The sequence below is a fragment of the Haemaphysalis longicornis genome, unplaced genomic scaffold (genome assembly GCF_048455015.1).
Source record: "Haemaphysalis longicornis isolate Haplotype H1 unplaced genomic scaffold, Haemaphysalis longicornis Haplotype H1 scaffold_10, whole genome shotgun sequence".
Lineage (NCBI taxonomy): Eukaryota > Metazoa > Arthropoda > Arachnida > Ixodida > Ixodidae > Haemaphysalis > Haemaphysalis longicornis.
The window spans coordinates 34,084,540-34,111,102 of record NW_027526204.1 but is presented as its reverse complement, the minus strand read 5'-3'; the positions used below and the strand labels follow the sequence as shown (position 1 = coordinate 34,111,102).

Sequence of the window (26,563 nt, the reverse complement as noted above, 5' to 3'; positions counted from 1 at the left end):
ATAAGAAACTGCTGATTCGTTGATCCGAGAAGCCCCTTCCTTGCTTAGATTGTTGAGAGTGATACCTGACCAGCCAGTGCATTAAGAAGCAGGTAATAACCAAACTTTTAAGGTCCTCGTGAACGCACGGTACGAGCATTCTCCTACTCAAGGAACAAAAAAAGTCGAGGCTTCGGTACGGTTGCGAATCCAGAAAAATTCAGCACAAAAACCAGCGTAATCACATGGGCTGAGCTTGTTGTTAGGCTAGTTGGCTCATTTTCATATTTAAAATTGCGCATTCGATAGGGACAAGAAAAACAAGACACAGGACGGGCATATGGGCTGACACTGAAATCATCGCCCATGTCTCCAACTTGTGGCGGTGGTGGTGGCTTCACACATTGTTTCATGGATTGCACACTGCATGCGATAGACTGCTCACCTGCATTTACAGAACTTCAAAGAATACCAACCCTACATGCCTCATTCGAATACACACTATGCCCGGAAGGACACCCAAATACTATGCGAGACTTGTGATGCATTTATTAAAATATGTGACGTGCACAGATGTTTGGGGCTTTTGGTGACTGGATCAAACATTTCTAAAAGATGCCGCTTCTGCGGAGTGACTGCCGGCAGGCCTTGCCGGGCTAGTTCCACCTGTTTGCTAACAACTTACTCACTGACCAATGCCTTAGCCGTGCATTGCATCTAAATAGCGTAACAATAGTGAAGATGAAAGCAATAATGATGATGATGATGATGATGATTGTGAAGACGGACAAACGTGATCTTCTATTTCATAGACAAGAGAAACCTTTATTTGATTACTTTGAATATTTTCTGAAATTTGGTATTTCAAAATGTTTGTTCCAGGTCTTCCAGGGATTGTTTTTCATTCACAAATCTAGTCCATCGTCTGTGTCCTGTGCGTGGTACCAAAAAAAGGCTGTCCTGCTAGTCAGATGCAACGCAGAAGCCCGCACCATTACCTATTGGACTGCATTGGTAGCCTTCGCAGCAAGACTCTTGTGCCATATAGCACTGAAACAAATGGTAGAAGCGCATCATATAAACGCAGGCACCTCGCACATCGGCATCATCAAAGAGGCAAGAGTAATAGCCCCGAAATTGGCCACAAACCAACACTGTTCACAGATGTGTTATGGGAAGTTGATGTTGCGCTTGACTTCCTGTCTTTCATGGGAAAAATAACAAGCACATAAAATAAAAACCCTGGTACCTTGCTTGTATTGCTTGAGCTGATATAGGGGCTCCTCTCCTGACGCACGCGTGAATTTCTTATCGCACGTGTTAGATAAACAACTTTTGGTGCCAGTAACCTAAATGTGCTCAAAAGTAGTAGACAATTCACATTTTAAGTATTTTCACGCCAAAGCTAAACCTTTCTTCCGAGGCGCACCGTTTTCAAAGAAGACGGAATTGTGTGGATCTCTGGTGATCTTCTAAGTCACCAGAATGCCGGCACACCACCATGTTCTTTTTCTCCCCAACCAAATAACAACTGCCATGCGGGGTCGAACTCCCATCCTTGTTCCAAGCAGCACATACCTGTAATCTATCAATGTCGTTTTTTTCTCAGATATAATTATTTCTGTGAAATAAAATATCGCTGTAAATATTATTTCTCAAATGACAATTCAGAATGTTTTTTAGGACTGCGGACAATACAATTCATGTTATGGCTCCAGCGTAGGGTCAGAGAGCGCAGTTTAAAAAGTAAAATAAAACACTGTAAGAGATCAAGTTTAGGAACAGACTTAAGACTGAAAATTCGAGTAACCGGGAAAGCAATACATTACATAAGTATGTCGTAGTTAGGTATACTTCTGTTGCGACAATTTCTTCGTCAAGGTCAGAATACACATCTGAGGTTTTGTTTTCCGTCGTAACAGTTGCGACGGTGATAGTTAGGGACAGTTATACCAGCAGTGAGCACCCGCCACTTCGTTCGCGACACGTTTGTGTTCTTTTGCATCTCCACCTGAAGCCCACTTTCATAGGTGACCGCATGTCACAGCTGCCCCTAAGATAGTCTATCGCAGTAGATATCGCAAACACCGATAAAAACACGTTTTGCGGCGCAATACCCCTCTTTCATTATCACCGTACTTACCTTTTTCTTTTTGCGTCGTTTTGTTTCTGCGTGTATGTGACTGAGGGCTTTGGCCAGCACAATTCCTAGCAAGAAATATCTTTTTATGATACCTGTGCTTTGCTGCTTTTTTTGCACTGCATAAGCTGCTCATGTGAGCATTGATTTTTTTCATAATGTTCTGCTATCCTCACTGATTATAGCATTTTTTCTGTGTTGCATTTTTTTCATTGTTTTGGTTTAGGAAGTTTGAGCAACTTTCCGTGTAAGCAACCCAAATACACTAAGTAGCAGCACGCAGCGCTGCTTTCGTCATTAGCATGCTCAAAATACTCCTCTTGGCATGCAAGTGGTGAAAGAGTATCTTCGCATGATCATTGCTGTGGTCCCCTCTTGTTTTTATAGCTTTTGTTATCTTCTTGGGTTTTCATTGTATTTCAAGTTTAAGCGCGTACCCACAAAATGTTTTTCTTCGTTTCTTTTCCTTCCCCGTGGTTCAACTTTTCAAGCCCTGCACATTTTCCATCAGCGCCAACAGGATTTGGTACTTCAGTGCGCGGCGTCTTGAAATGACTCCTGAGGCCTCAACAGATGTTTGTAACACACGTTTCAGTCGAACGCCACAGTACACTCGCTGCACATATATCTTTTTGCGGAAGCCAATGCTTAAAGTGGTGCCTTTTGTACCGCTTGGAAAAGGTGCCCAACATAGGTGGTAGGGGTTGTTATTTTCCGGCGTGTGCCATTTTTGTTTCGGTAATTTGGAACAGTTGCAAGAAAATGTATAATGAAGTATTTCAAAATATGCCATTCTTTATGCCATTGCATCAATCTTTCCACAGTGCGGGCCCGGGACCTTTTATTTTCTATTTGAAGAACAAGCTCGTGCCGCCCTCAACGAATACCTTTTTAAATTACACTGCCTTTTTAAATTACAATCAAAAACACTGCCAGCATGTTTGAATAAAAACAAATGGTTGTTTGTGGTGTGGTACGCTAACTTCTTTTGTCAGAGGCCGGATACAATGGAACCGGCCTTTATTAAGGGCTAAGGTTATATGTTTTTGGACGCCCTGTAGATATTTTAAACAATAATTATCCACTCACACGTCATGATATTAGGTGCCTATTCGTGAAAAATAATCAACGGTTTACCAGAAGACTGTTGTGCTGTTCGGCCTGTATGCAATATAGAGAAGTAGAATATCTTTCAGCCGCTTAAAAATGCGTGATTTCAGAGTTTCCAGTTGCTTTTCTCAGAATTTCATTTAGTTTACCAAGTGCATGTGCTGTAGTGTAGTAAAACCTCCGAAGCACCCTCCATTCGCTGAGACCTCTGCTTCAGACCTGCATGACCTTTTACCGAAACATTACCAGATCCCATCTCTGCCTTCGTACCCACTATGGTTGCTCCCACCCATAAGTATTTAGGCAGCCGTGCCAGAAGTTACGCAAAGAGCAAATGTTCCCGCTCCAGCTCTTACGTTTTACACTCTACAACTTCTAGACAGCAAATACGCAGACCATAAACATATATATACTGATGGCCAGTAACAGAAGGATCTTCCGCGACTGGTGTTTGGATACCTGCGTAGTGCACTACGATAGCCAAAAAACTCAGTCAGAGGACATCATCAACAGTGACTGAGCTCGCCGCCCTCAGTTCTGCTCTTGAATGCATCACCACGCAGTCTCCCAGTCAATGGGCTATCTTTAAAGATTCCCGCGCGGCCCTTCAATGCCTTCAGCCTCTTTCTACTGAGCAGCTAGTCTGTGACATTCAGTGTTTGCATCACCAAGCCGTCAGTGCTTGCCATTCCGTCGAACTACAGTGGATACCCGCACATTGCTGTGTATCGGGTAATTCTACAGCAGACGCTGCAGCTTCCCAAGCTCACAATCGACAAGTGGCTACTACGGCAATACTATTCCCAAGGAAGGATGCGGCCGTAACTGTGTGTCGTGTTGCGCGGCAGGTACAGCTTTCTATATGGGCTGATCCATCACGTCGCTATACCTAGCTCTACTCTGTCGACCCAGAATGTACTTTCAAAATGCCCTCTAATATCACCAAACATGATGCAGCCGTAATACACCGCATACGCCTGAACGTCGCCTACACTCGCCTTTTTCGTTTCAAGCTTCAGCAGACCAGCTCACATTTCTGTCCACACTGTGACTGTCCCGAAGATATTCACCATGTCTAATGTGCGTGTAAACGATATGACGAACCGAGACGCTCCGTGACGGTGACTTTGGGGAGGCTACCCACATTGTGTCTTACGCTGAATGATATGCTTGGCCCCTGGCCATGTGCAAAGATGACTTCACGAGCGAAGAAGGCCTTCCTAAGCTCCCTCCGCAGTTCAGGCCTACTTCGGAGTCTTTAATAGTGGCGAGCATTGATTCGACATGTGCTACAGTACCGTGACCATCACCCTTGCGCTCTCAAACTGTTATGGTGTCCCAGCGGACATTTTGGGGCTGTGATCACCATGACTGCTAGGTTGGCTGTCAACGTGCCATGATCGCTTGTGGTCGCTCCGCGGTTTCCTGAACTGTGCTCAAATAGAAAGTGAACATTTCTGTAGTGTGTGTTTTCGAATTCTTTTATTTGAACCTGAGCTAGTGACCTTATGACCACGTGTAGTCGCTCCGCGATTGCCTGAACTCTGCTAAAATTAAAAGCGAGCTTTTCTCCAGTGCGTTCCAACATTCCTCCAGTGCGTTTTAACACTTGTTTTATTTTTAACATGAACTACCTAACTCTGTCTACAGCCCTCTTGTCGGTTCGTTTTTTTTTGTTTTAATATTCACCTGACATACCATGTTAGGCTATCTGCTGGGCAAACCTCGTCAGCATCGTTAAACGGCATTCTTTCTCTCTACACCTTCATTTTTACATATTCGTCTCCGTAGCATCTTGGGAAAGGTTGCCCGACAACCCTCCACTCTCGTCTTGGCTCCCCAATCCTCGAAACTTCGTTACCCTTCACAACGTTATTCCGCAGCGGGAATCTTATTCATCTTGCCACCAAGGCTCCGCCCAGTGAGTCCGAAACTCCGCTGGTCATCGCTACTCAGACCCGCGAGCTTGGTTTATTCACCAGCACTGACAACGACGACGTCGAAGATTGGATCAAGCACTATGATCGGATAAGCGCCTACAATCGTTGGGACCCCATTTTCATGCTTGCCAACCTCGTTTACTGCCTCAGATGCACGGCCCTTACGTGGTAATAAGGAAAATGAAGCTACGCTCACGAGCCGGGATGTTTGTAAAGCCAGGTTATTGGAAGAGTTCGGCAAACCTGTCGCCCATCAGCTACGTGCAAAAAGTGAACTTGCCTCACGTGCCCAAACGTCGACCGATCTGTACATCTACATCCACGACGTTCTGGCTCTCTGTCGTAAGGTCGATGCCAACATGACCGAGCAGGACAAGGTTGGGCTTGTGCTCAAAGAAATAGCTGACGACGCCTTTCAATTGCTCACATTCAAGGACTATATGACAGTTGATGCTATCCTGAAGGAATGCCGGCGCTTCGAGCAAGCGAAGAGCCTTCGCATCACGCAGAAGTTCCAACGACTGCTCAACACCACTGCTACTTCTTCTTGCCAAGCACCAGCCCAGCAGTCGTTTTAGCCAGCTCCTTCTTACTGCGACGCCCTTGAAAACACCGCCCAAAAGATCGTAGGACGAGAAATCGAAGCGACTGCTACTGCCGAAACCATGTCTCATGCAATCGACAGCCCTGTTCCAGCCATTTCGCTGATTCTAGCCGTCTTTCGGGACGAAATTACCAACATGGGCCTCCAGCCAGTATTCTCCGTAACTCCTGCTGCTAATAAAAAGCAGAATCGCTTGGGTTTGGGCGAGTTGGTTTTCCATATCGTCTTGAAATTTCAGCTTGAACAAAAAAACGACGAAAAAACGACAAAAAACTACAAAAAAAAACGACCGTCCGTGTTTCCTTTCTAAGTCCTGTCATTTTTTTGTTCCAGTTGAAAGTCGATATGGAAAAGCTTTTGATTTATCATGTACGATTTCAAGAGCCTTTTACGTTCTCTGATTTGGTTTTAGAAACCACCACACATTGAACTATGCAAAAATATTTACGTTTACAGAAAGGCACACTACGCTCAATTGCTGGTGGTCCACCTTAAATACCTTCAAGTCCTTTGTTTGTAACAATCCCTGTTATGGTAGTCAATCGCCTAAATGGTTTTCGCGTGCTCTAATTCTTCAAATTTCATTTGTATAGGTATTTTGTTTTTCTGTGTTAAAGCCCAATTCACACTTGACTGGAGTTATTGTGAAACGACACACCATGACCACTGGCACATAAAATCTGCTCAGACATCACATGGCTTACAGACGCTATCGTAGATTGTGCATTTAAACTTAAGAAATATGGTTTGGTCAACCTATCAGTGCGGAGTACATCCTGCAGTACCCTGAAGAAAATGCTTTTAGTATTCGGCACGAACGCCAATAAATGTATCTGCTTAAACAACAGTTCTTATTGTGCCCGTCTTTTGTCCGTTGTTATTGTTAGTTTGTTTTATAACATCTTTTGCTGCCACGCTCTGCCGTTTTGTCATTGGAGCAGGGGCACTGTCCAGCCGTGAGTAGGGCGGCGTTCTTTCGATTATTCAGCAATGCACATGACTGCAAGTAGTATTCAACGTCAACTAAAATTAAATTTGCCATGCTTGTAGCTGCATATTAGGTGATGGTGCCTTGTGTAAGTCCTCCACCTACGTCTTTGAATAATTTGATATCCTCTTGTATATTAACAACCGCTGCATATATAAATCAGACACACCATTGCCCTTTTAGGTGTCATCGACAATTTATAGAATTCACTTCTCATATCGGGGGCAACGTGCGTCCTCGTTTCTGAGCAACGTGTTGTATCAGGAATAGGTCGGGCACATGTCATAAAAATGTGCTCGTCACTGAATACACATAGCGTAAGAGCATGGCCCACCGTAAAGTTAAAGCACAGTCTGACAAAACAATGAATGAGCGTTGTGATACGCCAATTGACGATTTCTATGCATTGTAAAAAGAAGCACGCAGTCAGTAGAAAACCGAGTAGGCAGCCGAAGAAAAGAATTTATATTGGGGGTACCAAACGTCGGTATCGTTACACAAGGAATGACAGTGTGCAATGCCGCTGCTGAACCTACATAACTTGCCCCTGGACGCGGTTCCAATCCAGAGCATGGTTCGGGGTTAAGTAGGTGTGGGTGAAGCACCCTGTAGTGGTCTTCTAAAGATGTGTCAGATTTGCGCAACCTGCAAAACCTGAAGCTTGTGAGGGGGAGGCCTGAGATGTCCCTACATTTTTAAGTATTGACCAATACACGTTTTAATATATTTCGTTATAAAGTGGGCATTCGTTTCAAGATTATAATCCCTTTAATATCGCTCACAAAATGACTGTGGTTTTTTGCTAAACAAGGTTGTCTTAATTTCGCTTCCATGTGGTCTTTTCTGTTTTGCTAGTAATCAGAGAACAAAATTTAAAACATTGTTGTAATCCTTGCACATTCAATGAAACTATAGTCCATTTTGTTGGTTCTATGACAGCAGGAATGTTAGAATATGGATACCCTAGAAAAATATGAGAAAAAAAATGGTATTTTTGAAAATTTTAAACAAACGGCAACACAACTCCAACAGTTACACACACATAAAAGACACAAGCGGTTTTCTGTTAAAGATGTTTAGTTTTCCTTTTTTGAGAAAGATTTCATTTACACTGAATGAAAACGCAGAAATATCTTTCTTTTATTCGGTGGGATATCTCAGTGCTCATTCCGAGTGTGGGGACACACGTTATGAAGTTTTAATATTGATTTTTTATCAATGCACCTATACCCTTCTTTACACTTTTACAAAAAATCAATACATTTGAAAGAATAATCCCAATCAGCGTGTTTGTGTCAACTGAATGACGAAGACGTCTCCCAAGGATTTCCAGCCGATTTTATGGTTAGCCAGTCTAGTTCTCTTTGCGCGTTAAAATATTGTTTATTCCGCAATCAAGTCATAGGCATGCTTATATTTATGTGGTTCTGTTGTTGCGGGTATCACGTCGTTTGTTTTGTTTAGAAATTTCGTTAATCTTAGAGAGAGCCATAGAGCAAGAAACATTATAAATAGTTATGCTTATAGTGTAGGTCTGCATGTGTTTCATATTCTCACCAGTTCTCCGAGGTCACCACACGCCATTACTCCTGCATCCATTTGTGCCAGGAAAAAAATGGTCATCACCACAACGAGGCATCTGAAAATCTGCAATAAACCTTACAATAGCTGAGTTCTGCCAAAAGTCATTTGCGGAAGTGATAATGTTGCGCCTGTTGCGCAATAATAAAAAGAGGTCAACAATACAAAAAAATAGACTCTTGACTCTCCGGCGCTCCATCTGTTGCCTTGTTCTTAAAATCCTCGAGAAATAGAAAAAGGTACACCCTATTTTCAGACGATGCAAAACTGAACTATATGATTTCGCACCACGAAAAGTGGTCGTGGGCCTCGTTGTTCACTGGAAACATCACTAGGCACCATTCAAGAGAAAGTTTAATGTTTTGCCTAGTTGAAAACCATCGGGAGTGGTGGTTACTATCAGATATATGGATTACCACGGTAATGGTTTCCGCATAGAGACCATATCAACAATTAAAAATAGATAATGTGTTGTATAGGCCTTTCAATTCTTCAACTCAAGAAAATGACTCTCCATATATACACACTAATATTGTAGTTAATACCCTTTTGGGCGTTTTTAAAGTTGTTCACAGTTAAACGAGCCATCAGAATGATTTATTAGGATGAAAATGTCGCTGAAGTGTTCCGCCTTTGTTATAATAAAGAATATAAAAAATGGGTACGAAATATAACGTTACACTCGTCATAAGGCACTTTGTTTTTAGGATACCATTCATGATTATATCCGCTGCGCTCCCTAAAAGCAGTAAAAAGGGAAATAGTCATCACTGATGGGCGACTTTGGTACAAAAATTCTCGCGCAAATAAAAATAATTGAGCATTTTAAAATCTTCTTTGGAACGGTCATCGCACCATTTATCCTGTTAATTGCCAGCCGCACACTTTTTCCGTTTTAATGTTCCTTCAGAAGAGATTCTTCGGCATAGTTAGAACACATTTATTGTTCTAAGATAAGCTGGAAAGTGTAGTATGCTGCATAACTGATGACACCTGGAAAGATCTTCCAACTAGAATTTACAAAATAATAGGTGCTGAAAATAAATGATTAAGGACATGATTCTTATACTGTAATGAATTTATTACAGTCTGCGGTTTTATAAAGCCGGGCAAAGTTTTAACTCATAAGGCTAGTGTTTTTGCGATGAGTTCGCTTCGTGTTTTGAACTGCTTTCGGAAACACACAGATTTTGTTTCAAGCAGCTTTCTCTGACTGAATCTCGAAATAGCACACTAATTAGAGCCGCTCGTGGTGAAACTTTCGGTGTAGTTTGATATAACAGGCGCATAGAAATTTTACTGTATCAAATACAAATTTCATCCAGAAGCTCGAGGAACGGCTGATCTCTGAAAGATCGCAAAAGAATGGCGGAGCAGCGCGAATGTTCGGTAGTGCAAATTTGTTCCAGGAGCACAGATTCCATCGTGCAGAAGTTCCCGGAAGTGATATGTGTTTCATAGACGTTTTTGTATAACGTTTTTTTTTACAACTACCCTTGTATTTTTTGGACTAGTACTGTGTAAATCCTCTTCTATGTTGAATGTTATTTTTTAAGCCTACTTGAAATGTACATGCATTTGTCACTGCTAAACGTTTTGATTCCTTGTTATTATTGTTATTATTCCCTGTACTTACCACTCCCCTTCATAATGCTTCGGCCCATAGGGTACTTGTAAATAAATGAATAAATAAATAGAGCCCCACAAATGCCCCTGCCGTCTGCCAAATCCGCACTAGGAATGCCAGGAGCTCGAGCGACATGATCTCTGGGGCACGCTGTGATATACTACATTTCCCGAGACTTCTTCGCCCATGAAAACGTAAGCGGTATCTTTTAGCACTTTTGACATACGCTTTCAGTCTTCGTCCTTGGAAGTACTGTGAAATGTGTAGTTATCACCTTAACAAAGCAGCACTGCGTGACTTTCTTGTCGCAGCAAATACATCTTCCACTTTCAGTTTTTCTTTTTTTGTGGTTTTCGTTACAGTTGCTATTTATAGTGTTTATAGCTGCAACTAAAGGAAAGGAGGGTAATAAACAAAGTAAAGCTCGAGTGACATCTGTCTTACGCCAAGCAATGTCCAGACGAAGACAACAAAAAGGTGAGGCCTAAAGGGCCCCTGTACACAAAATACAAATTGATCCCATTAACCAACTCCCTTCTCCAGATAAAAAGATATCAACGTTATCGCAAACACCGATAGCGAAACTAACGAAAACGCACGCTGCTTTTCGTGACCCACCTACTTTTCAGCGATTTTAACGGCGATGCTCGTTAAGCTGGTGGTTGGGCCGGCGAATGTGCGCTGAAAAATCTCGCGGAGCAATGACGTCGTCGCGCGTACGGGCACGGAAGCTTTACCGTACCATTGCGTCTCCACGCCCTGGAACTACTCGGGTTGCTACCTGTCCGAAGCACGATAGACTTCGTACAAGCACGGCTTTTGAAACGCGTCGCGAGGAGGGGCCTTGCAACTGGTACAAGCATAGCTTTGAAATTTGTCATGGGTTTGCTTGCTCGATCGTTTGTTGCGACGAGTCATTAGGGTTCATTGGTGTAGAGATAAGAATGTCAAAATAAACGATCATGAATGGCCTCAAAGCGGTAACATATTGAACATGTTAATATAAAGTCCCACACGACAGACCGCGCAAACAGAACAATGTCCACAGAACGAGTTCAATAACTTTGAGCAAGCTCGTCCCTCTGCAGCCTTCGGTTCTCTGGGGTTCACAGCCAAGTGGGTGGGTATGCGTACGTTGTACATACTTTAGAAGTACAGTGCAGTGGACTGGAAACAATGTGGGACTACCTGCGCTAGTTATAATCCATTGTTTGCCTAAGACTAGTTTCGATAACTCTAGGTTTGTTTACGCGTCTCTACTGAGTAGCAAAATCAATTCGAAAGTGCTGTCTTCCTTGCTGCGTCCTTTTTGCCTATTTCCTATTATGTTTGGTATGACGCGTTCCCTCGAGATAGCTTGGCTTAACTGCGCTACTGCATGGTTCGCTAGCCCTCCGACGCAGTACCTCAGATCGCCGCCGGCGGCGCTTTGTGCCTTCAGAACGTGCCAATTGTCTGTTATTTTGCTGGCATTATCCGGCCAAGATTAGTCTATGAAGTCAAAAACGTTCCACACAAGCGCACATACAACGCTTTGCTGACTGGTGCACTAGTAGAAAATCGAATGCCGCTTAAGGGTGGAGGAAGAGTCACCGAAGTCCATATAGATAGTAGGGAATTATTATTGACTCAACCATTTTTGTAAAGCGGACATCCCAGGTGCCGGAAGCACTAGTATAACGGTCAGCCGCCCTACCTCACATTTGCTATCGCTTTTATAAAAAAGCAATGCGCTTGCTACCGATAAAATATCCTCGCAAACTCGGCCCGGCCAAAGACGCCGCCGTCGGGTCCAAGCTGGATTCGGCTGCCGAACGTCTGATAAATTATCAGGCCCCTAAATAAAGTATTTTCTCTCTCTCTCTCCATCTTGTGAATTGGGTAGACAGCTACTGAACAAGCGTTATTCAAGCAGTACTCATCTAAGCTGGTACAGATTCCGAAGTAGAAGAGATAAACAGGCTATACGATATACACTTCATAATATCCCCCTTGGCATTGCTGGGCCCATAGCCGAGTGGCCTGAAGCAATCGGTGCAGTGGGGCGTGCAGTTGATAGCTTAGTACAAACGTATTGTTTTTATGCCTAATTAACCATGTTGAGCTGCAACCTTAATTGCTGCACAAGCGAGTTGGCAGAATGCGTGCAGACTAACACTGACGTGCCGGCGAGATCTCGTAGGCGTGGTGTTTTCAAAAGCACCGAATGCTTGTGGGCATATTGCCAAATCAGCCGACTCTCGTGCTGGTGCTAATGCACCTCCGGCAACACAGCTACGAGCCAAGCAATCTCCAAAGGTTGGCGAAAACCCCCAATTTGAGCGTCGCCCATGACGAGGACGGGATACATCCACTGCGTACGCTTCAGCTAACAAACGTTACAATTGTGATCAGTTCTCGCAGACTGATCTGACACATCATACAGCCGACAACATGGCAGAAGCGTGGTATGGCCATTCCGGAAATATTGAATAAGCGCAACCAACAATAACGGCGAAGGCCAAGCATGCCAAGCATGTTGTTTCACATTACAAAACTGAAACGGGTTTGAAATGTAATATTGCACCCCGTCCAGGCACATGGAATATCCAATACACCTCACTGGCCTTGTGGCGGCCGCCGCAAATGTCGCCTAGTTTATTTTCATCTTTCATTCTTACTAAATAAAAAACTGCTTCATCGAGAGGAAAACGTTGAAAAGTGTGTTTATTTGAGGCAGTCTGTGCAATCTGAACAAAGTTTGATAAATTCATTTCAGTGTTCCTTGAATGACCTAGTTCTGCTTTGTGTTTTGTGCTTTGGCGGGTAAAGATAACGCCACGCATCAAAGCATACCCCCGCATGAACTTGGCCAACGCCGCCTGTATTAACATTGCCTGACGCGTCGCGCGCTTTTCAATGTTAAGGGTACGGACGCTTAGTTCAGGCACTGATCCGCTATGTGGCGCGTGCCGGCGGACATTTCGCCTTACGTCAGTGCTCGCGAGTCGCGAACGCTGCACCCACTTCTACGACGTGTGTCTGTCAGCTTGCCTGTTGGGCTTCAAGGGACGTTTCGCTTACATCTTAGCCGCGATGGTACGCTAGTTCTGTGGCGCACTGGAGATCTCGTTCAACGTGTCGCTCGCTTCATACTTGCTGCATTTTTCCAAAAATAAAGACGGAGGCGGACTGAAATAGTGTAAGAACATACTTATATTCGGGTAGACATATAGCTAACAGAAAAATGATATTTTCGGATGGAGAAGCCATTCTTTTACTGATATTTTTCTTTCTGGAGTATTTAGAGAAGAAAAAAAATTGCCTGCACGTTTTTTGTTCAGGCGCTCACTTCTACGATTACTTTCCAATAATATCACGTGCTTGTAAACTTCAGAAAAAATAGGAAACAAAAGGATAAGCAGCTGGAATCCCGCCACGCTGTCCGGGCGCTTCTACAGTACAGTCCTCAATTTTAAAAGTGCGTACCGATGCGGAGTGCGAACAGCGGGGTCAAAACAATGCCTAAATGCGGAGGAGATACAGGTGGAATGCCCCACTCCGAAAATTTCAGGGCCTGTGATCCGAGTAGATAAGCGCGCAAAGCCGGCATCAGCCAGCGGCAGCGCAAGGGATTTTGCTTCATGACAAAGGAAGTTTTATCAGTGGCAGACCAAGATAGGCAGGCGTGGTGAAAAACAAGAAGGCGTAGGAGCGCCGCCTCGGGGACGCTAAACAAACTTTCCACTATTTTGCATAGTTTCCGAGAAGCGGCCCTGGCTGGCGGACACGAAAGCACGCTGGAAGGCTACGGAGCGGGGAAGGGTAGGAGAGAGCAACAGGAGAGTGGCTGTTTGGCCATTTGTCGCTCACGCGTTAGGCAATGTTTATACAGGCGGCGTTGACTTGGCTAATTCAGGAATAAGCTAGCCGGGGCCGCCAACATTGCTGTTTGCAGTCGTCTTCAGCCCCTAGTGCGAAGCTTCCCAAAGTGTTTTGTATGATGTCACACATTCTTGTTTTGTTGTGAATGCAATATTGGGCTAATACAGTGAGTTCCTCTTTGTATAAGAGTTCACATTGAAGTAATACAACGTGACCCATGGCTGCGGTGAGGGCCACCGCCCCTCGAGCCGTTTTCATCCCTCCTTCACGGCGCCGTGGCGTGAAACAGGGAAGGTTGGGGCAGAAGGAGAAGGGAGAGTGCAGCCATTGCTTAAACAAGGCAGTGAGGAAATTGGTCCATCTGTGGCAAAGTTGTGTTTTCGCTGCTTAAATGGACCTAGCCGAGCTACGCCGCAGTCATTTTTTTCGATTGATGGAAGCCGGCCGACCCCATCGTCCCGAAACATTACTCGGGGATTTTAGTAGGGTTTGTTTGTTGCACCACCTAAATGTTAACTTGTATTCAAATACATGATACCTGTATTTAGTGCTGCCCTATTGTAGGTCTCTCCTGCCCATACTATGCAACAGCAGAGCGAAATTTGAGTTTTTAATATATCTTTTGTTTGTCGGTTACTAACTGTCTTTCGCTCCTGGTAGGACAGGGAGTGAGCTACCAAAAGCTAGTTCTTTCAAATCAAGCAAAGTTTTGTTTTGTCTTCATAGACGCTCTACCACTGCAATTTCACAAGCAAAAGAATTTTTGGCGCCCTCTGAAAAAAAATATGCATACAATATTTCATGAAAGTCTGCTGAATGATTTGATTCAGCCTTTCGCTTACGCTGAAGCGCGTTCTATAAAATCATGGCGTAGTCATGTGGTACCGCAGCGGCAAAATTTTAAGCCAGTAAAGCAGGGACTCCTCTCCACAGCGGATTACGTGCCGTGACGTCACAACTGCATCACGTGCGCTGCGGTGGCTTAAGACCACTGCGGTGCGATAAATGACCTTGCGAGACATGGAGTTATGGCGCGTTCACTGTAAACACCTTTTGTTCATATTTATACTCAGCCTAATTCGCAAAAAATTGTAACTGACCTGAATTCATTTCAACTCTCAAATATATGTACTTAATGCGCTTCTTCGCTACATTGGTCAAGCAGTTTAAATTTTTTTAAATGTTTTAGTAAAGGTTTCAGGTTGCTCTAGAAATATATTACAACTTTTATTGCTGAAAATGCTACCATTCTTTTGTTTCCACAAAGACATACCGAAAACAATCTGACCTGCTCTTCGGGTTTTATGAAATGTAAGGTGCCAGTTTTTAAAGTTTTGAGCAAGTCCTAAAACACCTACTAAGCCGAAAGAAACTGAAACAATATATTACCATAGAGAAAATCCCCATGTCGACTTCTGATATCTGAAAGCAAAAAGTAACAAGTGAGGCACAACGTTAACACTGAAAAGACGAATAACTGAAAGTGTACAAAAATATTTTCCTTGCAGTCTACCCTAATTCAGAAGAGAAACTATGTTGTTTCTTCGCATGCTCTCCTTTTTCGTGCTGTCAAAATACATGGGTGTGGGGTGCAGCTGCGCTTATAAGAGCTCGACCATTTTATGGCATCTTCATTTAAATTCCCATAGAAAATTTCTGGGATGGTAGCTATCTTTGTGGACCTTAGAAAATGAAGTTATACATATCTTGCTGAATATTTGTGATTACTCGCAACACAAGCATTGGTTGTGAGGAACATCAAGTTGTAATCGTTTTTACCACATTTTAGTCGCTATCTAACTAGACTACTACATAAAACGGTGCAACTTAAAATATATTTGCTAACCAAGTTTCGTCTGTTCCACTACTATGAAGTGGCAAGTAATACTATTGGCATAAAAACGTAACTGCGTGCTTACCACTGGCCGTCTACTTTCGGAAAGTTTGGTATGTAGAATAGCCGAACGTCCGAAAACACTGCTTTGAGGTGTCCAAGCGACCGACCTTAAAAACAGGCGCAGCCGATTGTAACAACCAATCATCGACATCTTCTTTTCAAACAGCCATCCCCATGTTGGCACCCAATCAATCCTCGAGAGGAAATTGGTCGCCCCAATTTCTGTTTGCTTCACGGGAACTACAAAGCAGCCGGCTTATCATCCGACTCGACCTGTGAATTATCGCACAAATGCATGTAAGGTAAAAAAGCAATTTTTTGCTTGTTTTGGGAGCCCTTTCTCAGCGGTGGTAAAAGATGACGAGCGCCTGCGACCGGCCAAAAAAGTCTTGTATTTTTGTATTGAACTTAACGCTTCGTATTTGAAGCAGTAACAAGCACGGGCGTTGAGAAATGTTTGAGGAAAGGAAAAAAAATGTAGGTCTACAGAGATTTCTTCCTTCCGAATCCCAACGCATAAAGTGAAGATGCGTGTTGCTTCATTTAACAAGTCTTGAGCAAACGCATCAGCAGCAAATCTTCGCCCAAGTAAACCTAAATATTTCCTACCTAAGAAGAAATACATACAATTTTATCGTTGATATATCCCGTGCACAAAGTCTCTTTGGTGGTTTGGGCGTTGGATCAACCACCGACTTATTTATTCTTCTTTGTTATTTCTACGAATGTTGATGCAGTTGCGCCAGAATAAATGCGCTTTGAGCAGAAATGAACAAAAAAGAACCACTACGACTTCACTATTGATCTCACTTGGCAAAGCCACCAGAAGCCCCAACCAAAATTGTACTGTGGTATCTGGTGTAATGAACGTCATACAACGTGACACCAAATCTATGTTTTGAACAACGCCAACAGACCACACCATTTCTTTTTGCCTTACAATTAACGGGTTTTTGGCTCAACCTCGCGCAATTCTGCTACAAAAAATATCAGCAAAGTTTCACTGCTTCCCATAAAAAAGGTGTACGGACATCCATTTTTTTATGCTCTCTATTCACAACGATTGTGTTCGTACCGTCGAAATTTCGCACTTATATTCTCCAAGCTTTGTGTTTCCTGTTATTTCAAGCGGCAGATTACGAGAAGTACGCATTGGTGCCAAGAAGCTGGCAAGTTCTCAATTGGACTTCTCAAATTGCAACCAGACAGCTGAATGCTTGCTGTAGACGTCAAAGGATAACCAACGTACTACCAAGCTTGATATGCACATTCCATAATTTGCGACATCAAAAGTACCGCGGAACTACAGAAACACCAGACCGTCACATAGTAAACAAAATGTTCATTGTAGGAAGAACACGAATAATATAGATTGTTACGTGGCTATGCAGAGATAAGAAGTGTACATACGAGGTATTCAGAAATATTAAAAAAAATGTGGCAGTGTTTGTGGTAGCTTTGAGGGGCGCCGTTGGTTGGTTGGTTGCCTCCCACCATGGCACATACCCACGCGGTGGATTGGCCAAGAAGTCCTTGATTTATCTTTGCCCGTTTTCTATCTTCTCTTCTTTTAGCCGGACTTTGCTAAGGTTCCCAAGAGCAGTGACACGTACACACTGTGGTATGTGCTGGCTGTTGAGGAGAGCGCGAGTAGTCTTCTATTATTCTCCACATTACTGTGGGTTAGCAGCCCAAGGTCCATGGCACAGTTCTCAGGTGGCAGACGCAGGTGGCAAACTAAGACCGCCTCTTCGCAGACAATTACCACACCAAAATTCTAACTGCCTAATGTCAACTTTTCGAACATGTAGTGAAAAAGTTGATCTTTTTCTTGGTTGGTAACCTTATTGTACCGCTTTTTAGCACAAATTTCGGAAACCCTTTTCCGAGATAACCCCGCTCGTAACAGCTGTTTTAGAACTCGCGTGGTTACTTGATAAGGCTAAACAAAAGAATTCCAGTTTTTATATTTGAGCACACCCCTCTAGCCTGGTGCGCACCGTAAACTGATCGTAAAGCTTTAAAACTTTCGACTATAAATACAGCGCAGCAAAATGATCCGGTCCTGTCTCTTTATTCGAGAACGATTTGATACAATCATTTAACTACTTTTCCACTCTCTTTCTGCAACATTATTGTTGTTCCTTAGGAGCGCGTACTTGTGTTTTGCTATTTTACATGGTACTTATATGAATGCTATTTCAAAATCTAGTGACACATCATAGGTTGGTCCCAGGTTTTCTTCTGACGACTCTGTACTTCAAAAACGCATTTATATTCTCGCCTCCCGGTTACCCTTCAAATTTACTCTTATGCCGTCTCTAGAAGGTGTCCGAAACGGTTCGTGAAAGTGGACTGTGGTAAATTTGCACTTCTTGAAATCACCTAAAGGGGCCCTGAAAGTTGCTTTGAACAAACTAAATGAACTTCCGCAATCGTTGTGTTGGGTGGGCAACGTCGTCTGCCCCAAGTATGACATCTTTACGTACAGCGGAAAGCTCATACTCTAATTGCAAACTTTGTTGTCGCTTGGCACACTTCCCTGCGTGTTTTGGGCACCGCCATCTTCTTCTGTGTACGTCATCGATTCTCCCGTGCATGTCACGAGGCAGAAATCTTGCAATTGGACGGCTTTATCTCTCACTTCCACTGAAGAGAAGCGTCGTCTGCTAAGCTTCTGTGGGTCACAGTGCGGCCTTCCGTTAATTAGCGCTTCCTTCAGCCCGATTAAATCAATCGGGTTCTTCCATATTTATCTTTTTTTACTCTATTATGACACTTGTCGTTAAGGCGCGTTGGCTAGACCGACACGATGACAGGACGACGGGGACGCCAAGTTCCTGACGCCGACGGCGACACAAACACGTCGGCTGATCGAAAGTCCACGTCGTGTGACTGGCTTGCTGACCGAAGACGACGACGACGACAGTTGGCGGAACAGTCGTCTCGATCGAGAAGTGAAAACTGCACCCCTTACAATAATAGTGCAGTAATGAATGCGGCTTTGTTCTGTTACTTCCTAGAGTGTAATAAACATAGTAAGGTCCATGAAGTTCTTGCAGCTCCACACATGCGATCCCCCTTTTGGCGTACAGTGTTTCGTCCGTTCTTTGGCGAAAAATCGTTTCGCGGAGTTGCAAACTACGTATTCCTGTACCACCAGCAACACTTGTACAAAATATCCGTTTACTTAACCGCTGAAGAGGAGTTATGAATGGTTTATGAGGTAATACGGAATCACGAAGGACCAAAGGTTTTATTTAGTGTAAAGCGTAAAACCAAAGTATGGCGAGCACAACTCCCGCGGGGCAAAATCGCAGTCGCAGCCGGAACAATGCTGTTGGCGGAGGTCGGGTGCTTTATATAACCTTACTGGGGAACTGTTATTCAAGAAATGTTCAGTTCACCCGTCGAGAATCCTTTACGTCATGTACAATACAATGATGTGACACAAAGGGTGGGTCTCAGTGTCGTATATAGGCTATTTCAACGCCATGTCCGGTTATTTTGTGGCGCAGTCAACTAATGCCTCCAGCCCGCTTAATCAAGGCCGCTGGTTCTAATCCGGACAGGATGTTGCTTTTTCCTTTACTTTTCTGCCTTTTAAGTGGCATGTATTCGTAATCGTATTCGCGAATCCGAAACAAAACTTTTTGTTTGAACGGTGGATCTAGCATACCAAACGTGAATTGATCGTTTAAGTCATATGTATGATTCATTGAGTGTTAAACTCGTACTTTTTATATATAAAAACGCAATTGTACTTTCAGGGGACGAAATATTTATGGGTTTATTTTGTAAAATTGGGAAATCTTTATACAAAGTCAAGATAGTTTCCTCCCATTCACTAAACAAGACATACGGTAGGCTTGGGGCGCGAAGTGGGAATATAGGGCCTAGGCGGCAACCAAACACTCCAGGCATCGCAACTGGCACGCCTAACCACTTAAAAAATAAACGAACAGTTTTTATAGAGAAAAAAGGGGCTGCAGGGCACGAGGACAAGAGGCGATGCCGGGAAAGTTGTTTTTTGCAATTATACGCGCAAACTAACAAAACGGAGCGCAGGGCACCTTAACTGGCGATACTTTTCCGAGACCGCTCGTATTATCTGTTATGGTGTAATGGTCTAGCAGTTGATAAACAAAGAGTCGCCTAATAGCTTCACGGAAAAACTGGAGGGAGGAAAAATGCATGCCCGATGCACATAAAAAAGTGCGTGTACCATACCATACACCCTACCGCTGCTTTTTGTTACAGTTATAAATGTTTAGAACCGATCTGAATAACTGAATAGAATACTAAAACTGTCTGGTACGCGGGTGCATGGAGTCACTACAACACAACTAATCTAGGCATTGGCGGGAACGAGCGGCCAAATAAACAATATATAAACCTACGTCGGTTCGCAAAGCATGTACGTGCTCACTCTAACTAATTTTGAGGAGTCTTGGATATTTTAGACTCACGTATGTCCCACCCCATTCTTTCCTTCAGCTTTTCCAGCCGTGAACGTAGTGCAGGGTTCGTAAGCAAAATTACAAAAACATGGTCCGAACGGAACGCAGAGTCAGACGGCCCCGGCCCAGAGCGAGGCTGCGGCCTAGAGTATCACGGTAGCGGACGATGCCGCAACCGGGTGTTCTTGTACATATCACCGAAAAACGAGTCATCATGGGCAGTGTCGCTCGTGCAGCGCCAGGAAGCGGATGAAACCAAGGTGAATCGCCATGCGGGCGAAAGTGCGATGTTTTGATTTGCGATAACTCTACAAACACAGAACGCGTTAAGAAATTCTTGAAGGAGGTGATTACTAGGAGATTGATTTACCTAAAAATGTGGACACCCATGTATCGGCAAAAGTTCTTTCAGGGCCTTTTCAAAGAACATAGATTCCCGTATTCTTACAGGCCTGATAATCCTAATCATGATATTGCCGCATGCTCGCCAATCGCCTCAGAGCTAAGCTCGTCCACACGCGCACGCCGGTGTTGCCGTGACGCGCTAACCATCGGTTATACACCCGGCCACCCCTCGCATGATCACCAAGTGGACTGGACCGCCACGTGCGGGACGCAGGTTGACGAAGATGCTGGGCGCGTGTGTTGTGTGAGACGCCGAGCAGCGAGCAAGGTCACCTTTTGTTCTCTTGTCTGCGGGCCCACGTGCGTCCCAAATAAGTCAGTTTGATTAGGCCTATTCGTCCATGTCTACGCGACAAACTGGTGAAGGTGCGGGGTAATCCTATCCCATGCTTCAAACGCCATCGAAGAGCCGCAACGCGAGCCCTTCGAAGCCTCCTCTTGTGGACACTCCCTTTCACCGGGCGAGCCGGCGGCTTCAAGGAGCGTCGCCAGAGTTTGGACTTCTCCACGAAACCAGAGCCAGGCCCGGCGCACCGCAAACCCAGCAGCAAGGTATGGCCAGCCCCATCATCAGTTTTCAGAACCCTCGGAACCCGAAATCGTTCCATGGCGAAATATTCGAAGACGCGGAAGACTAACTAGACCAGTTTGAACGAGTAGCTGCCTTTAATCAGTGGGACGACGCGGCGAAGTCAAGACACGTGTACTTCAGCCTATAAAATGGTGCGCGCACGTGGTTTGAGAACAATGAACGGAGGTTAAAGACGTGGACGAAATTTCGAAGCGAGTTTCTGCATGCACATGGAAAGAGCGACCGCCGAGAGAAGGCCGAGCGCGAGCTGCAATACCGGGTTCAGCTCCCGAACGAAAGCGTGACCATGTACGCGGAAGACACGGAACACCTCTTCAGAAGAGCTGATCCCGCCATGGCCGAAGAAAAAAAAATACGGCACCTCATGCGCAGGGTAAAAGAACAGCTGTTCGGAGGCCTTGTTCGAAGCCTGCCAAAGACTGTGCGCGAATTTATTACCGAATTTACTATGATAGAAAGAACGCTACGGCAGCGTGCAAGCCTGTATGAGCGCCAAGCTAATTTCGTGTCCCACTGCGGTGGCTTTGGCAACGCGCTCGAGAACCCTGACGCACTTCCAGAGCTGATTCGCTAGTGGACTGGACCGCCACGTGCGGGACGCAGGTTGACGAATACGCTGGGCGCGTGTGTTGTGTGAGACGCCAAGCAGCGAGCAAGGTCACGTTTTGTTCTCTTGTCTGCGGGCCCAAGTGCGCCCCAAATAAATCGGTTTGATTTGGCCTATTCGTCCTCGTCTACGTGACAATATACTGTGCGTTCTGGTGACAACTGACCAATATAGCCATGTCACGTGAAGAACATTTGTCGGTATGCTCCAGAAAACTGGTTTTTCTGGCATAAACTAACTTTTCGCCCCTTCACACGTTATGTTACTAATTTATGTCATTTTACTAGGTGTCAACTTGCGTGTTCAACTACCTTACTCCTTTCTTTAAAACATTCATACACTAGGAATTTAGAAAAAAGCAGCCAGCATCATTTTTACTGTTATCATAGCCCCGCATAGGCATTATTTCTTGCAGTTAGTGGCAACATGTTAACGTTGGAGAAGGCAAGCGAGCTCGCGCGTTTAAAGCTGCTATTTTAACTTTCTTCGGAACAATCCTATTTAAACCCAGCACTTTATATATAGCGCTGTCATATTTGTTCGACTGGAAGCATCATCGAGCCCATTCTAGACAAAACCTGCACGTACTAATTCGTTTAACTTTTTTCCTCCTCACAGTATAGTAGGGGAACAGCAGACCCGCAGATGTGTTACTGGCGCGTAATGTGACTGATTCTGGGTGATTCAGTGTTGGCAATCTAGTGTCTCTTTTGTGTATTCCTACCATCCCCTTTTTGGTATTCTGAATGCAGTATGTACTGAATTATTCCATAAATGAAGTTGATTGATTGTACCGTTTAACGCGCCCACGCAACGCAGGTGATGAGGCGCGCCGTAGTGGAGGGCTCCGGATTAATTTTGACCGCCTGGGCATCTTTACGTCGCCAAAATCTCGTACACACAGGCGTTTTCGTAGCCACAGCACGTAGCCAGAGATAGAGTCATAACCGCTGCCCAGAAAGGCACTGTTGGCAAAAATAAAGTTCAACACACGGGAAAGGAAGTGATAATATAGCCCGGAATTGCAATAGAAGTCGCCATCAGGACTTTTATTGAACGCGGTCATCGAATTTCCGCCGCAATGGTAGGCCGTGAACGTTCAATCAGCTCAGCCGTTCAACCCCGGTGGCGGCACGGTATAAACAACACCCCCAGTGGCCTTCGAAGTGTTTTAAGAGCGCATGCATTTATTAGTCGGGGGTTGTCTTGCGTCCATCGAGCGGCGTGCGCCTGCATTCGTCCAGCGCGAGCGCATGTGAGCGCGCGCCTCGTAGTTCTGCCTTCGTCGTCGTCGTAAATGCGAATGCATTTCTTAGTCGGGGGTTGTCGTGCTCCGTCGGCGTGCGCCCGGAGGTGTTATCTCTCCGCGCTCAATGCCGAACGCATGCGCTTGAAGCAAGCTGTACTAGTTTGCTCGAAGCGGCAAGGACGGCGAGTACTGCGGTGTTAGTCTCGTGTCTAACGTGTATGGGAACTTGATATCGCACGCCGTTGCCACGTCTCCTGTTCGAGACACGTCTCCGTACAAGGACTTGTACACCCTTGCCTACACCAGAGACGGAGTCTTTGTGGTGACCGTGTACCTCGAGCCCAAGCTCGCTCGAGACGCCGTTGCCGCGCAGCTGGACGCGGCTATGGAAAGTGTGCGCGTGCGCTCCAATCCCTGTGACCCCATAGTCTTGGTTGGCGACTTCAACGTTGACGTGCGCAAGAAGAGTGGCGAGTGGCTGGTCGAGTACATGCAGACCAGGCACTCTATGCATTGTCTCTCTGCCGGCTTCGACACGTGCCCCACTACCATTCACGGGAGTTGCAATGATCTGGTCTTTACGCGAAACTGTGACGCGCGTATGCATCTCAAAGACCCTTTGACCGTGCACTTCAGCGATCACAAGGCAGTGATTGTGGCCGTCAGGTACAACGATAACACAAACAGGTGCTGATGAATAAATGATTACATTCACACTCTCGTCATTAATTACGCCATTACTCAAAACACACTCATCGGTGCACCCAATGCGTTCGCATTTCTGCACGATTCCCTTCTGGGAGGTGAGGGGGAACTTTTTACATCCGCACAAAGCGGTGAGGTCATTCCGGGATTCTGTCATATGCGCCTTTCAGGATGAAAGTGCGGGAATTATAAAAAACAATTTTCAGGCCGTTCAATGTAATTAATTTTTTTGCGCTGAAGTATTTAAAGTGCTGTTTCGGGTTCCCCAGACCATTAGGCATCGATAACAACAATAAAAGTGGAACACAAAATGTTCATGTCGGTACTAATTTAAGGTCGTCTCCAGCCCCTCTCTGCTACCAAGCTTCCGCTGCTGGACAGAGGACAGGCGGCGCAGACGGCATATGGGTTCCAGTGAAGAAGTAACCACTCCCCTGGGCCGCCCTCTGGGCCGTTCAGCAATATGAATAAAAGTATTTCCTCCTCCCCCTCTTTAAAATTGCAGCATGCGTATGGGGAAAACAGAGTATTTGCAGATTTTTAGGTTGTTTTAGTGCGTAGCCCTTTGGTGCCCGCTACCGTAGTTTGACTTCACCTTTGGCCTCGTTAGCGTGTCAATGAATGTAACACTGAAGACAGAAAGAACAGGAAGAAAAGCGTCACGAAAGTGTGTGGGGAAAGACGGTATGGCGAGGTGGTGCGAGGCGCTTCTCCAGAAGTGGGTGGGAGACGACAGTACGCCGAGGCGGTGCCAGTGACGCGTGTGAAAACCGCGTTCGGCGTCTAGTGGCACCCGAGAAAGCAAACGCAAAATCATGCATTCGTGAAAGCAAGCTTCTTGTTTATTATATTCTGAAAAAGCAAAGCAGACCTGCACGCACTTTGTTGGCTGGTTCCAGTGTTGTACACGTTCCTCTAAAACAGGAACGAAAGCTCGTTCCTCGTTCCTTCCGAATTTTGAAAAGAGGTCCCGTTACAAGTTTTTTTATTGGAAAACGAACGCGGTCTAGTTACTTTCCGAACATTCGAACGTGACGTTACATTAACGTTACATTTCAATTTTTAAAATTTAAATATGGTGTCGGATGATCCTGAGGTGAAACAAAGTGAGAAATGTAAAACTAACACCGACCTACGTATATTATACAAAGAGGAACACTGCCAGCAGCAGATTATCTGGAGATAAAAAGAATGCACAGAAACGCTCCAAGACAAATTTTTTTCCAGGGAGCACCGGACAAGCTCAAGACATGTCTAACTGCAAATTTGCTGCTCGTCTATTATAAATGCAACACATATGGCACTTTCCACTTCGGTCTTACAGATGTGGCTTAAAGTTTCCGCGCTTGAGATGTGCAAATAGATATTTACTCACACACAGCACCATAGTTAAATTTCTTGCATAAAAATCTGTGCCGAAAGGAACAACCCATAGGCATTCAGTGAATGGTTATTCATTTTTGCAGTGTATTTAGAATACCTTACAAGTCATTTGCTGAGAATTGAGTAAGGGGGTTACAAAATTTTAGGTTTGCGGATCATACAGTACAAATGTTCGAGTAACAAAACACAGGAGAGCAAGTAATGGCTACGAAGTTCGCCCTGCAAGTTTAAGTCAGAAGGCGATAAAAAGAAAACTCAGTGGCTAAGGCGTTCCGCTGCTGAGCACGAGTTCACGGGTTTGATACCCGGCCGCGGCGGCCCTTTTCTGATGAAGGCGAATAGCAAAAACGGCCGTGTGTACGAGATTTCGGCGCCCGTTAAAGATCCCAAGGTGTTCAAAATTAATACGGAGCCCTCCACTACCGCGCGCCTCATTGTCCGCGTTGCGTCGGCGCGTTGAACCCTGCAATCAATGAAATCAATCGGTAACAAGAAAAAAAATTAAACTCAACAGCCTAGTCACACCTTAAATCCACACGCAAGAATTACAAAGTATACCGAACACAATCAAAGTAGAACATAAAGGAAACAAGCAAGGATAGCCAAATATGTGGATGTGACGCACAAATTTGTTGCTGTGGTTAGAACTACGGATAAGGGAAAAGCAAAAGAAATAACGCGGAGACTGATCAGGTGCGAAAAAAAAAAACATCTATACTATAAAAAACTCAAAACAGAGGTTGAAACCGACGACTTAGGCAACTCTAAACGCTGGCCGTCCACGTTCGGATGGCCTCTCTCAGGTATTGTTCATACGGCACGCGACGAAATTATGCCCCACAACGACGAAATTCCTGTCCTTTGTCAACAGGACGCGTGCAATACAAAAGGAACTGGCACTCCCGTTGACCCAGTCCCGCCAGATCGGCGTCAGACCACGTCGTGAAGAACTGCGTGCGAGGAACTTCGAGCAGTATGGCATCCCGAGACACTGCGGCGCTCCCAGCCCTATTGATAGCCGGTGACCCTTCGCATGACCTCACAGCGAGCGCAACTCCTTCGACAGCAACGTACCCGCGCCTCGCGTGCACTAATGAGATAGTTACCCCTGATAATATACAGATACGGTGATTTCACAAAAACCTGCAGCGCCACTCGGACTTAGACAACCTTTCCTGGCCTCTCCAGACAAACGATGAAAGGTACAAAGCATTGCCGCGGCTGCGCTATTCAACTGTCGAACGCCGCGTTAGCTGAACCGGCATGAAAGGCAGCACAAGCTGCGGCCCGCTGCATGGTTATTCTTCTGCCTTTGACTTCCGACGAAGCACGTTGCGCTGAAAGGCGGGAGGAATAGGACTGCTTGAAGGAAGATAAAAACACAGTAGCGACTTCAGATTTTTGTACTCGAACCTTGGCATCAAAAACGGTC

The 26,563-nt window shown here is 44.9% G+C and overlaps 1 protein-coding gene across 1 annotated transcript in view; it reads right to left on the bottom strand.

The window, feature by feature from the left end:
* Nucleotides 1–632: 632 nt before the first annotated feature.
* Nucleotides 633–26,563, bottom strand: part of LOC144157691 (uncharacterized) — a 43,802-nt gene continuing 17,871 nt past the window's right edge. The window contains exons 2-4 of the mRNA XM_077688484.1: nucleotides 15,223–15,255; nucleotides 8,319–8,408; nucleotides 633–1,029 (exon numbers count right to left, since the gene is read on the bottom strand). Coding sequence (XP_077544610.1) covers nucleotides 943–1,029; nucleotides 8,319–8,408; nucleotides 15,223–15,255 — 210 coding nt within the window. The 3' untranslated portion in view covers nucleotides 633–942. The remainder of the gene's footprint in view (nucleotides 1,030–8,318; nucleotides 8,409–15,222; nucleotides 15,256–26,563) is intronic.